Source organism: Gopherus flavomarginatus, chromosome 3 (genome assembly GCF_025201925.1).
Source record: "Gopherus flavomarginatus isolate rGopFla2 chromosome 3, rGopFla2.mat.asm, whole genome shotgun sequence".
Taxonomy (NCBI): Eukaryota; Metazoa; Chordata; order Testudines; family Testudinidae; genus Gopherus; species Gopherus flavomarginatus.
Window position 1 is genome coordinate 154,675,787 of NC_066619.1, and position 13,929 is coordinate 154,689,715.

Consider the following 13,929-nt stretch of genomic DNA (forward strand, 5'->3'; position numbering starts at 1 on the left):
TGTGGGTTACGGTGTGTCATAGGTGTACTAGGAATAAACATAATTACATTGATTTAAAAATCAGCATATCTGATCTCTCTTGGAGATACTGTGGATAATTGTCTAGGCATAAGTTAGAATTTGTTCTACATCCCTACATGATACTAATTTCTGAAATAGAATTCAGGAGTTTATTCCTAAAGTTATGGGATAGACAGACCTATTCACTGAGGACTTTTCTGTTGTAGGTACAGTACCCAAACAGGAACTCCTGAGTTGTTTAGGGAAACTTGTAAATGGAAAGCACTGCTGGCCATAAATTTAAATGCCTTCTTTGTTGCAGAAAGATTTATCACTACCTGAAAATGTAATTGACTGGAATCAAACTTACTACAACAGTCAGTCAAAACTTAGCTGAAATTGCAAAAGAAATGTCAGCAATACAAGATTTTTTTTTTTAATTACAGCTATGTTTGATGTTCAATTCTCTGTGGCCTCTATTCTGCAAAGACTGTGGTCTTGTCTGCATAAGGAAATCATGCCAAATAGGTATTCCACATTAACTCCCCTTGTGAACGCTCTTCTTCTCCTTTTGCGGTTTAACTTAGGGTTTGTCTAGATGAATAGTTTGCAGCAAGCTAGGGTGTAAATCTACATTGCATTAGTGTGCTGTGCACTGACTGTCCGTGTGGACCCTGCTACCACACATGAAAAGTTCTCTAGTGCACATTGACCTGCTCTGCTTTGAAACCAGACTAGATAAAAGTGCACTACGGAACTTGTAGGGTGTGGTAGCAGGGTCAGCAGTGATAGTGTCTGGCAGGCTAGTGCACTGTAAATTTATAACCCAACTTGCCACCCACTCGCTGTTCACCAAACGGTTATTTCACTTTGGAAGTGTATTAAGCTAAAGTGCAAAAAGTCACTCAGTGCAGAATTGGAATGTCCACACGGGGAATTAGTGCAGCATAGCTATTGTTCTTTAAAGTCACACTCTACTTTATCCACACTAACATCCCCTTGTAGACGAGCCCTCTGTGTGCCGTGAGTAGCCCTATTGAAGCCAGTAGGACCATTTGCAGTGTGTGAAGTTAAGCATGTGAATAAATCTTCTTGCAGGATTGGGGCCAATGACTTTTATTTTCCTCTCCCAACTGTGGCTTTGGAAAAAACATCTTTGCCATAGTAACTGGTGCTCTCCTTGCATAGACTCATAGACTCATAGGTCAGAAGGGACCAATCTGATCATCTAGTCTGACCTCCTGCACAAGGCAGGCCCCAGAACCCCACCCATCCAATTTTGTACAACCCCTATCCCAGGACCGAGTTATTGAAATCCTCAAAAATGGTTTGAAGACCTCAAGCTGCAGAGACATCACCAGCAAGCGACCCGTGCCCCACGCTGCAGGGGAAGGCGAAAAACCTCCAGGGCACCTGCCAATCCGCCCTGGAGGAAAATTCCTTCCCGACCCCAAATATGGCGATCAGCTAAACCCTGAGCATGTGGGCAAGAGTCACCAGCCAGCACCCAAGAAGGAGTTCTCCGCAGCAACTCAGTACCCATCGCATGCAACATCACCCCGCAGACCATTGAGCAGACCTGTCTGGTGGTAATTCAAGATCAATTGCCCAAATTAACGATCCTATCATAACATCCCCTCCATATACTTATCAAGCTTTGTCTTAAAGCCAGGAAAGTCTTTTGCCCCTACTACTTCCCTCGGAAGGCTATTCCAGAACTTCACTCCCCTAATGGTCAGAAACCTTCGTCTAATTTCAAGTCTAAACTTCCTAATATCCAGTTTATACCCATTCGTCCTCGTGGCTACATTAGTACTAAACTTAAATAATTCCTCTCCCTCCCTAACGTTAACCCCCTTGATATATTTATATAGGGCGAGCATATCCCCCCTCAGCCTTCTTTCGGCCAGGCTAAACAAGCCAAGCTCTTTGAGTCTCCTTTCATAAGGCAGTTTTTCCATTCCTCGGATCATCCTCGTAGCCCGTCTCTGAACCTGTTCCAGTTTGAATTCATCCTTCTTGAACATGGGACACCAGAACTGCACACAGTATTCCAGATGGGGTCTCACCAACGCCGTATACAACGGTACTAACACCTCCTTATCCTTGCAGGAAATACCCCGCCTGATGCATCCCAAAATCGCATTTGCTTTTTTAACAGCCGTATCACATTGGCGACTCATAGTCATCCTGCTATCAACCAGTACCCCAAGGTCCTTCTCTTCCTCCGTCGCTTCCAACTGATGCGCCCCCAACGTATATCCAAAATTCTTATTATTAATTCCTAAATGCATGACCTTGCACTTTTCACTATTGTATTTCATCCTATTTCTATTACTCCAGTTTACAAGGTGGTTCAGATCTTCTTGAATAGTATCCCTGTCCTTCTCCGTGTTAGCAATACCCCCCAGCTTCGTGTCATCCGCGAACTTTATTAGCACATTCCCGCTCTTTGTGCCAAGGTCAGTAATAAAAAGGTTAAATAAGATCGGTCCCAAAACCGATCCTTGAGGGACTCCACTGGTGACCTCCTTCCAGTCCGACAGTTCACCTTTCAATACGACCCTCTGGAGTCTCCCCTTTAACCAGTTCCTTATCCACCTTACAACTTTCATATTCACTCCCAGCTTTTCCAATTTAACTAACAGCTCCCCGTGCGGAACCGTGTCGAACGCCTTACTGAAATCTAGGTAAATTATATCTACCGCATTTCCTTTATCTAAGTAATCCGTCACCTTCTCAAAGAAGGAGATCAGATTGGTTTGGCACGATCTACCTTTAATAAATCCGTGTTGCAATTCGTCCCAATTACCATTGACCTCTATGTCCTTAACTACTTTCTCCCTTAAAATTTTTTCCAAGACCTTACATACTACAGACGTCAAGCTAACAGGCCTATAATTACCCGGATCACTCTTTTTCCCTTTCTTAAAAATAGGAACTACATTAGCAATCCTCCAGTCATACGGCACAACACCCGAGATTATCGATCGCTTAAAAATTCTCGCTAACGGGCTCGCAATTTCACGCGCCAGTTCCTTTAATATCCTCGGGTGGAGATTGTCCGGGCCCTCCGACTTCGACCCATCGAGCTGTTCAAGTACGGCCTCTACCTCAGTTGCAGTAATATCCACTTCCATATCCACATTCCCGTTTATCATCCCTCCATCATCGCAAGGTTCCTCACTAGTCTTATTAAAAACCGAGGCAAAGTACTTGTTTAGATGTTGGGCCATGCCTAGGTTATCCTTAACCTCCATTCCATCCTCAGTGTATAGCGGCCCCACTTCTTCTTTCTTTGTTTTCTTCTTATTTATGTGGCTGTAGAACCTTTTACTATTGGTTTTGATTCCCTTTGCAAGTTCCAGTTCAATGCGGCTTTTAGCCTTCCTCACTTTATCCCTACATGTTCTGACCTCAGCAAGGTAGCTTTCTTTACTGATCCTGCCTTCCTTCCACTCCCTGTAAGCTTTCTGCTTTTGTCTAATCCCCTCTCTGAGTTGCTTGCTCATCCAGTTTGGCCTGCAACTCCTGCCCATGGTTCTTTTCCCCTTTCTCGGGATGCAGGCTTCCGACAGTCTCCGCAGCTGTGACTTAAAGTAATTCCAGGCCTCCTCCACATTTAAATCCACTAATTCCTCCGTCCAATCCACTTCCCTAACTAATTTCCTTAACTCTTTAAAATTAGCCCTCGAGAAGTCGAAAACCCTAATCGCAGATCTATCTGCATGATAGTACGAATGGGCTTTAGGGAATGAACTTTGTAGGCTGCAAAGTGTAAATACTTCACTTTACTGTACATGTCACTTTCTTTACAGACTTTATATACTCACATTGTAACAGACATCAAGAATTTAAATGCCAAACACAAGAACAATAAAGTGAATAGAGTAAGTATGCTGGCTTCCAGGTTTACTATGAATGCTTTTTATTATAAAAACTTTTTCAAACTCACTGATCATTTTCCGAATTTCTTCTTAAGACACTGCAGAACTTCATGTATACTATGTTAAGAGACAGCAACCCTACTGCAGCCAAGATATCTCTGGATGTGATGATCGAACTATATAGAAGGAATATTTGGTGAGTCTGAGTGCACAGAACTGGTTCTTGATTATTCAGGGGCTACGCAAGATGGATAAAAATTGATGATTTTACAAAAATACTCTTTTATTTAAATTAAATGAATGTTTATTTTTTAAAAATAAACCTATTGGAAATTGACAACCTTTGTTAAGGCCTAAACATACTGTAATCTATTACAATCATTTAAATTAAACACCAAAAAATAATATTAAGAAGTACATCTTTGCTGCCTAATTTTAAAGAAAGTCAGACCACTGCACTAGTGGAAGTCACTGGCTAAGCACCTGGAACCAGAGTTTGTTGAAGGGCTAACCCAGCTTTTGACAGCAGTAGCCTCTATTGCAGGTACTGGGAGAATATTTTCTTCATTTCAGTTTATTCAGCTAGTTCAGGTCAATGACTATTCAAAGTTAAGAAACAAATTGGGAGTTGAAAAAGCAGAAAAGCTTGTTTTCCTCTTCCAATCTATGAATAAAAATGAAGTTGCAGAGGGTGAGATCTGCTAGTTCTAAAATCTTGAAAGACATGGTAGCAATCAATTCAGTTGACTAAGTATAGATAATACTTTTTTAGTTTAGTAAGTCAGTTAGTTTTATATGCAAAACATGTTTTGATGAGCTTTCTGATAAACTTTTTTCCTTTTGTATCCAGCATGTTTAAGATATCTTTAACGAATGAAAAACATTTTAAAACACTGTTTTAGTGCATTTTAATTGATTTTGAATTTCCATCTAAATAGATCTTAACACAAATCACAAGCAAAAAACAATCATCTAATAAATAAGAAATGTTATTTGTTGCTTTCTAACATAACAGACAATGTAAAAATTTAGAATCTGAATACATATATTTAAGCAATATAATTGCTTAAATAATATGTATAGAGGTGTAGTGCATCTTCCTGGTTAGAAAAAAGAAGCATCAAGTGTGGTGTAAAGGCTATATCTTGTTGCAAATCAACATGTTTTAATGGTTTCCAACCAATAAGAATCAATCTTTCTTTTGGAAAATAACTAAAAGGTACAAATGCAAAACAAGTTTAAAATTGATGATTCAAATCAAGGTTTTCTGCTTGCTGATCTCAGTCGTGATTAAAATATGTGCTTAAAATCGCTTTGATTTTAACTCAGTGCACCCTGGGGCAATCCATTTGTAGTGTGGTTGTACTATGTTTTTGTAGAACACAATCTAGAAGGGCAGAAATGACTGAGAGACTTCGCAGAAGAAGGTGCGCAGGAAGAATCTTAGATGTTTAAGAACAATAAACAAGTATACTTCAAACCATCCAGCAAAACCTGTACATATACATGCTTTCTTGAGCCTTTCGGTTGATGCATTAAATCTTGAATATAATTCTGCTGTATAGTAAGTCGTGAAGTCCAGCTGTGGCTGATGTCCAAGCCCTTGTGTACGCTTGCGGCAGTGTGTATAGTGCATGTAGCTCCATGCAGTGAGGAAAGGCGCTGGTAGTGAGGAGATAGCGGGACACTACACTGCTAAAAATATCAGTGTAGACCTGGGAGGAGGCACCCCATGGTTACATCAAGAGATGGGTAGGGTATTGCCCAAAGTTTCTGGTGTGTTTTGTACTCTACTTGCCTAAGTGGTGCCTCCCCAGCGACGTTGCTATGTACACCCGTGCTAGCCGGGAGGGCGCTGGCTGTTTTCTACATGCTGCTGCAAGTGTAGGGGTACTTCAAGAGAATAAATAAGATTTGCATGTCTATTATTAGACAAGAAGCCTGTACATTGATGGTACCTGCTTGGTGCATTCATGTTTTGAGGAGTGAGTTGGTTTTCCGGAGTAAAAGCAAGCGCTGTTTTGAATAAGCAGGGGGCTGGGTAAGCTCCAAGATAGCGATGTATTAGAAGAAGAACAGAACTTTGAGTATTAATGGAGTTGTACAGATGTTTATTGATTTCAATGCTGCCTTAGTTCTGGTGCTGCTGCTCTCAGCAGACGTGTCACCGTGAGGAATAGCAAGGTTGGATCTTCATTTGCCTATTGTTTTAGGTTCTAATTATCCCTAAGGGTGTGTCCTTGTAGTGGGGTGGGGGGAGTTGTCACCTAACTTGTACCCCTCTTTTAACCTCCTGGTCCTTCCATGGAAATGCAAGTACAGATAAGAAATACTGCTCCTTTTAAGCATTTTCTGCCTCATTGGGATCTCCCCAGTGTTCTGCAGGGGTGGTTTGCACTGCCATTGGTTCTTTATTCCAGGCAGAGTCCTAGGGACTTGAGCAGTTCAGCGTGACTGTGCAGCAGGACTGCCTTTTATAGAAAGCAGAGAGAATAGCTGGGGCGTTAGGCCAGTTGGCAGAGCATGTTTGGGCTTCAGGAGCTTTGTTCACGTGTTGATCTGGGATATGCCATGAATCCCCTGGGTAGGCAGGCGGATAAGTCATGCACTGCCGCAATGGGTCTGCCAGCTCTAGAACGGCAGCGTAATAATGCCTCTGGGACAACGGAGGGGAAAGAAATATTGCAATAGAGTAAATGCTGGGAACACTTAGAATATATAGGTGACCATCTTACTTATAGACTCATGGGCTTTAAGGCCAGAATGGGCCATCATGATCATCTAGTCTGACATGGCCACAGAACCTCACCCACCTACTCCTGTAATAGACCCATGACCTCTGGCTGAGTTACCGAAGTCTTCAAATCATGATTTAAGACTTCAAGTTATAGAGAATGCACCATTTACTCCAGTTCAGCCCAGCATGTGACCCAGGCCCCAGGCTGCAGAGGAAAGTGAAAAACATCCAGGATCTCTGCCAATCTGACCCAGGGGAAAATTCCTTCCTGATGCCCCACATGGTGATCAGTTAGACCCATAGCATGTGGGCAAGACCCACCAGCCAGATACCTGGGAAAGAATTCTCTGTAGTAACTCGGAGAGGGCCATGTAGTGCCCCATCTCCAGCAATTGGGGATATTTCCTACCAGCAGTTGCAAATGGGCCATGTGCCGTTGGAGGGAATGGTATGATGAGATTACCTACATCATAGCTTCCCCTTTTAAGGACAGAGCTTTTGCAGTATTGCTAAATAGCTTTATAGCTGCAAAAGGTCAGTCAAATTCAGCTCAAATTCAGTTCAGGATCTACAGTATTTATAAACCTCTCCTAGAGATTGTTTCAAACCTTTCTTGTAGCTTTTGTAATGAAAGCCAAATCTCTCTGCGTTTATTTTAACAGGCAATTTCTTATCACTTGAAGTATCTTTTACTGTGAGGCCTGCCATTGCTTTTATTGGTTCATCTTTGTTGTCAGAGTGAAATTGTGTGTTCTTCTCAAGTGTGAACTTACCCAGAAGCATATATGCGTTATCTTTTGTGTAGGAAAAATGATGACAAATGGCATGTAGAAACATCATCTCTTGGTTTGCGTTTGAAATCACTGATGGTATGATGAAAGCAGCTAGTACTGTGGGGTTTGTTTCCAGTGACTCTATTTTGCATTAAATCTACCATGACGTCTTGTTTTTCAAAATCAGCAAACTTTTTGGTGAAGGTATATTAATGTTTTGCTTATTCCAGGAATGATGCCAAAACAGTAAATGTTATCACAACAGCCTGCTTTTCCAAAGTCACAAAGGTGAGGTGGAAACCTATCTGAAATGCCAGTATATTTTGCTTCTGCTGTTTTTGATGTATATGTGTGTGTGCGCGCGTGCGCAACTTCCTTTCTATACCGAAGAACCTCAGAGTTATGAACCCCTCGGGAATGGACGTTAGTAGCCCCGCTATTGCTGGCTGATGTGAGATTCCATACCCACTCATGCTGGGCGGTGCTAGCCAAAAGTGACTTTCAGGAGCATTGCCTCATGTTGATCGGCACTGTTGTGCTTTCTCAGCTCCAACAGTGAAAATAACTAGTATCCCAGCTGCCTGTATCTGGATGCTGCGATGGTGGTGGTTTTAGAAATGCCTAGGATGCCATGGGTTGGTTCGTTATATGATAAAGGCCCGTACTCTAGTTCTTAAAACCACCGTAGGCTTGTGAAACTGAGCATAGGGTCTCAAGCTGCTGCCAAAGTTACCATGAATGGCCGTATTGCTCAGCGCAATAAAACCAAAATTGTACTAGCAACTGAAGAAACCAGACGTTGCACAATAGGTTGTGTCTACACTACAGTCGTGTCAGTCGAGGATCACACCTTTTCACATCCTTGGCTGACATAACTCTGCTGGCCACAGCCCCTGGCTTTGGTGCCATTGTGCTGGCACAGCTTGTCTTATTTAGGGCTCGTAGAATAAACTATACTGCTGAGCAATGTGGCCGGTAATAAGATCCATCCACACTGGGGTGCTTTGCTGATATACCTGTGCTAGTAAAGCAGCCATCGTGCAGTAGTGCAGGTTCACGTGGGCCCTTGTGAAAATCCTGCTACTCTTCGAGCAGTTGCTTCACTGTTGCCACACAGGCAACAAAGACTGAGAGTGTGTTGTGGTTTTTTTTTTTGTTTGTTTTTGTTTTTTTGCACATGTCTAGTGTTTTCAGTTAGCCTGTCTATTTTACGCCATTTCATATCTCCTGTTATAAGCAACTGGTGACCTAACATGGGGACTTTTGCCTCTTGTAAACTAGTTCTTCCCTTCCTTCCCCGCTCCCCCTAAATGTCCACATTTTTCAGATACTAGTTGCTGGTTTGAAATTCTTTCTTGGGAAAGACGAAGATGAGAAAAAAGAGAGTGATTCAGAATCTGAGGTTAGTCCGGAGTCTAATTCTCTTGCTGTCACTTTCTCAAACTCTACAAAATGTACCTGCAGTAGGTATTATGTATCTTATTTATCTGCCCATGTCTCTTCTTGCATTGTCCTCTCTCCTCCATCTGGGATGCCAGCCACCTACACCCATTTGTTTATATGTCTCCCCGACACACCTGTGGGCTTTCTTCCATGCCAGCCAGAAAGAATAGACGGGATTGTTTGTTAGTTTGCCCCTCAGTTTGAGGGATTCGGTCTCCTCAGGACATGTGCTGTTATTGTTAATGGGAAATATGTCTGTACGTTGAGGGGAAGATCAGGAAAACGGTCCCATTTGTTTTCAAAATCATTAAGGGCCACTTAGTCACTGGCCCATTTGTAGTGCCTGTGCTGATGGTCATGTAGCTGGCAGCATGGGAAGTCATAACCCACATTATAAGAATGAGCTAGTAGGAAATACAGGTTTTTTTTTTTCCCCCCCTTACAGACTGAGAGAATGTATTTGGTTCTAGTAGTGCCCTCAGTATGCTAGGCACTGCATATTGATGATACAAAGCAGATGTGGCCCATGCCCTGAAGAGCTTACACTGTAAGGGGGCAGGGGTCGGGCCACACCTAGCTGTTTGGGGAGGCACAATTTTGGAAACCCAATGTGGCCCTCAGGCCAAAATTTTGCCCGCCTCTCTTTTAGAAGGTAAAGAATTACCAGAGGCTTCATGTAGACTTATGATTGAGGAACTGGACTGGGATTTGGGAGACCAGGATTGTGGGTTTGTTTTTTTTTATATTAATTAAAGCTCTGCTACAGACTTTGCATGTGACGTTGGGCAAGTCACCTAATCTGTCTGGCTCAGTTCTTCATCTGTAAAATGGGGAAAGTAGCACTTCTTTATCTCTGAGGTGTTGTGAGAATAAATTTACTGCTATGTGGGGAGTGCACAGAGGTTAGTGATGCTGGTCAGACAATTACATAGATGCTTTTGAACAAATTTACTGAAGTATGTTACCCTAACCATCCCCCCAGCCCCAGCTACTTTATCTGATCTGTAACGAGATCCTTTTAAAGCGTTGCTCATGAATTGGGCATTGTTGAATAATATGTTACTGTTGCCTAATGACTAATCCCATATCAGTTGTATTGCTTTATTGACGTGCTGTTACCTGGGCATAAACCTTGGTATATTTGTTCTCTTTTATGAAGTCAAAGTTTTAAGTATTGAAATGAATGTCAGGCTGGTTACATGGCAAACACTTGGAGGTAGAATGAATTGGTTTCCTATTTTTGAAAACCTTGTGTGTAACTCTGACAATTGTTGCTGTCAACCAGCTGCACTATCCCATTTGAAGTCTCATTCCCTTGAGTCATGCTCTGTCTGATGTTCCTTTCCGAAGGATGAAGGGCCCACGGCCAGAGACCTCATGGTGAGATATGCAACAGGAAAGAAAACCACCAAGCACAAGAAGAAGCTGGAGAAAGCCATGAAGGTTCTGAAGGTAAGGGAAGCCTGGTTGGACATTTTGGAGTCACCATGGAACTAGCAGCAGAACCCGAGTGTAAAGTTACCAGTGGTGGCTTGGTAGAAAGGGAAACGAGTAAACTGAATACTTGTAAAGCTAAGTAGGATTTTAATAGCAGTCAGCCCTAACAATGCAGTGCTCAATTTAATCAAACTTCTGAAGACGACGTGCTGTTCTCATTTCCCTTTTTGATACCGCAGTCATCTATGTCAGGTTCTCTCCTTCATCGGCTGATCCGCTGGGACCCTTCAAGACCTGGATTTTTGTGCTCTTATCTGTCCCTTTTTAGCCAACTACCCTTTGTCATGTCTTCTAAACAAAGCTCCCTTTGCTGCTCTGGCAGCAGCCAGCTCGACGTACACATGTTCACGTGGAAGAACACATGTTGAAAAGAGACTTTGCTAAGTTAGATTGTGGACCAGGTTCTGCCGTGACTTGCATCTCATTCAATCCTTTTGCGTGGGGTACACTGTAAGTCAGGGCAGGATTGTGGCGTGTTTTCTGAACTGCTATTTCCCATGCCCAGTGCCTGGTTGGGAAACTAGTATCTGTATAGCTAGAGGTATGTTTCAAGAGTTTGAGTGGAGCTTTTGTTACAGAGTTTGCATTGACTTTGCCTGGAGTCGTGTGGCTGAAAACCACACGTAACTCAGGAAATGTTGAAAGTGCTGATGAACTTTACTATTTAAAATCAAAACATGCCTCTTAAAGCTGGTAATGTGAAGTGGGAGCTTTCCAGAACTCATGTCTGAAATTAGCTTAGAGCAACTCTTCCATGGAAAGGAAAAAGTGTCTACTTATCTCTTGCTGTCCTACAGAAACACAAGAAGAAGAAAAAGCCAGAGGTGTTTAACTTCTCCGCTATTCATTTGATCCATGATCCCCAAGGTAAGCATGGTGTCCAAGCCAATTAATATTCATGCGCCTTGGAAATTCTAATGCATGTTTGAGCTGAGATACTGAGTTTTCAGGCAAAACTGCAATGGGAGAGACACCTATGCTCCACTGTTTGAACGTGGGAATGGTATGGAATGTTTAGATACCACACTGGGTCACCGGATCACAAAGCACTTCACAAATGTTGATTAAATTTCACAGCACCTTGCAAGTTAGGAGGAATGGTCAGAGATTTTAAGGCTAAATGGAATCACTGTTATGCTCATCTAGGCTACGTCTTCACTACCGGCCGTATCGGCGGGTAGCAGTCGATTTCTCGGGGATCGATATATCGCGTCTCATCTAGATGCGATATATCAATTCCCCGAACAAGCTCCTGTCGACTCCGGAACTCCACCAACGCAAACGGTGGTAGCGGAGTCAACGGGGGGAGCGGCAGACGTCGATCCCGTGCCATGAGGACAGTAGGTAACTCGATCTAAGATACTTCGACTTCAGCTATGCTATTCACGTAGCTGAAGTTGTGTATCTTAGATCGATTCCCCCCCCCCCCCCCCCACCAGTGTAGACCAGTCCCCAGTCTTGACTTCATGCACAACGCTGGCCATGGAGCTTCACTCAGTAACTTTTGGGTTGTAACTGCTGTCTGAGCTAAGCTTCTCATTAAAAATAGATACCCAGCCTTGCTTTAAGGACTTCCTGGAGAAACCTAGGGAAATGCTAGAAAGTTTTAATGACTAACTACCATTCATCACTTAGTCATTTAAAAATTTACCCTTTATTTCTAGTCTGTTTTGTCTAATATTACTCTTTCACTCTAGACATCATAAACTTAATTTTTTTCAGATAGGCCTCAACTCAGCCTCCTTTTTAGTGCATATTAACTGGCTTTAAATATTGACCCCTAAAGCTGTGGAACTGTGTAAAAAGCATGTGCCATCCCTGTGTGCCCCCTGGCAGCCTGGTGTACCCTGCTTGAATTCCACAATTGAGCATCAGTAAGTTGATTTTAATAGATGTCAAGACTCTGGTTCAGAGCTCCCAAACTTAGTCTGCAGAGCAAAGTCTCTGAGTCTGGCCAGGCTGGTGTCCTGGACTGAGAGAGGCTGCATCCAGCGCAGTCTGCATGGCTTCTAGTCCTGTCTGCCTTGCTCAGCTTCCTGTTCCTGTTCAAATAGCCCACCCACAGGATGATACAGGGCCTCCTTGGTTGCACCTAGGTTGCTCCTCTGGAGTCCTTCTAGACCCAACTTCAGGGCCTTACACAGGAGCCCTGCTTTGCTTCCTGTGGTTCCTCCTGCAAATTGGGTTTTCTCCACCCTTTGAGGCCCAGGTGTTTCAGGCTGTCACCTGATCCCAGTGAGTCCAACCTCCTTAGGCAGGTAACCAGCTAAGTATGACACAAGCAGGGCTGATTGAACAGGGCTGGCTAGCCCCAGGCCCCTTGGCCCTTAAAGGAGCAAGCCACCCCGTGACAAGTCCATTGATTTTCCTTTTGCTTGTTTATCCTGTTCTCAATTTTATGAGCAATTTTTTTCTTTATTCACATTTTTTTTCTTCTTGCTGATCTAATTCAGTAACCAATTCATCTTGTTTTATCAGGGTGAGGCTATCTGAGCCTTAATAACTGATTATCTAATGATCTCTGGCAGCTTTATTCTCCGAAGTCTCTTGGGATGTCAAGCTGACACACATCCTGCTCTGACATCCTCGACCCCCCAGTGTTATTACTTCTTGCTGACACTCCATGTTGCTTCCAGATTTTGCAGAGAAACTCCTAAAGCAGCTAGAGACATCCAAGGAACGGTTTGAAGTGAAGATGATGCTCATGGACCTTATCTCTAGACTAGTTGGAATACACGAGGTACACATGTTAACTGCAGTGGGTTTTTGGGCTCTCATGTCGGAAATAGGCTTGTCCATCAGTAATGGGTCTGAATGTGATCAGGATGGCACAGTGGGTTAACGCTCTGGCCTTTCGCCACAGGAGACTTTGTCATTGTAAGTGAAGATGAGTTTGGCTTCATTTTATTTCCTAATGGACTTAGGTCTGGCACTAGTAGCTGGCCTGAGAGGGCCTTGCAGGCCAGGACAGGGGTGCTAGAACAACTTGTATAGTGGGGATGCTGAGAGCCATAGAACCAAATTGTAAACCCTGCATATGATGGAAACCACTTCAAGTCAGGGGGTGCTGCTGCACCGCCAGCATCCCGAATTCCTGCACTTATGGGTCAGGAATCACTGAGGTTTATGATCCATCCTAGGATCTGAATGCTTTTGTCAGTCTCTTCAAAGTACTTGTTAGAGAGGGAACAGGAGGACCCAGAGGCAGATTGAGTAAACAGGCTTCTTTATGGTGGTACTTGTTCACCTCAACCCAATTGTCGAGTAAGGCCTGAGTTAATCACATCACACTCTGTTATCTAAGTTAATATGTAAATACCTACACTTACTAGAACACCCCCAAAACCCTGATTTAGTATTTACTGAATATAATTATCTACAGCATTAAACATATTCTGAGACATTTTTACCTTGAAGATACGTTTCTTTGCAGTAATTGCAGCCACGTTTCCTTAATCAGCAGGTCACAGGGAAGGGAGGAAGGATCAGTGACCCCGAGCTCGTTTATGTAGCTGGGAAAGGAAGAGAGGGGGAGATAACACTACTTTACACAAAGGGTATCCTTTAGACAGCCACAGTCCTTATGCAGCTC

At 43.1% G+C, this 13,929-nt stretch overlaps 1 protein-coding gene across 1 annotated transcript in view; it reads left to right on the forward strand.

Annotated features, from left to right (window-relative positions):
• Nucleotides 1-13,929, forward strand: part of SDAD1 (SDA1 domain containing 1) — a 37,569-nt gene that overhangs the window by 5,590 nt on the left and 18,050 nt on the right. The window contains exons 5-11 of the mRNA XM_050948380.1: nt 3,819-3,890; nt 3,983-4,083; nt 7,628-7,685; nt 8,725-8,799; nt 10,191-10,292; nt 11,135-11,204; nt 12,974-13,077. Of these exons, the coding sequence (XP_050804337.1) occupies nt 3,819-3,890; nt 3,983-4,083; nt 7,628-7,685; nt 8,725-8,799; nt 10,191-10,292; nt 11,135-11,204; nt 12,974-13,077 (582 nt within the window). The remainder of the gene's footprint in view (nt 1-3,818; nt 3,891-3,982; nt 4,084-7,627; nt 7,686-8,724; nt 8,800-10,190; nt 10,293-11,134; nt 11,205-12,973; nt 13,078-13,929) is intronic.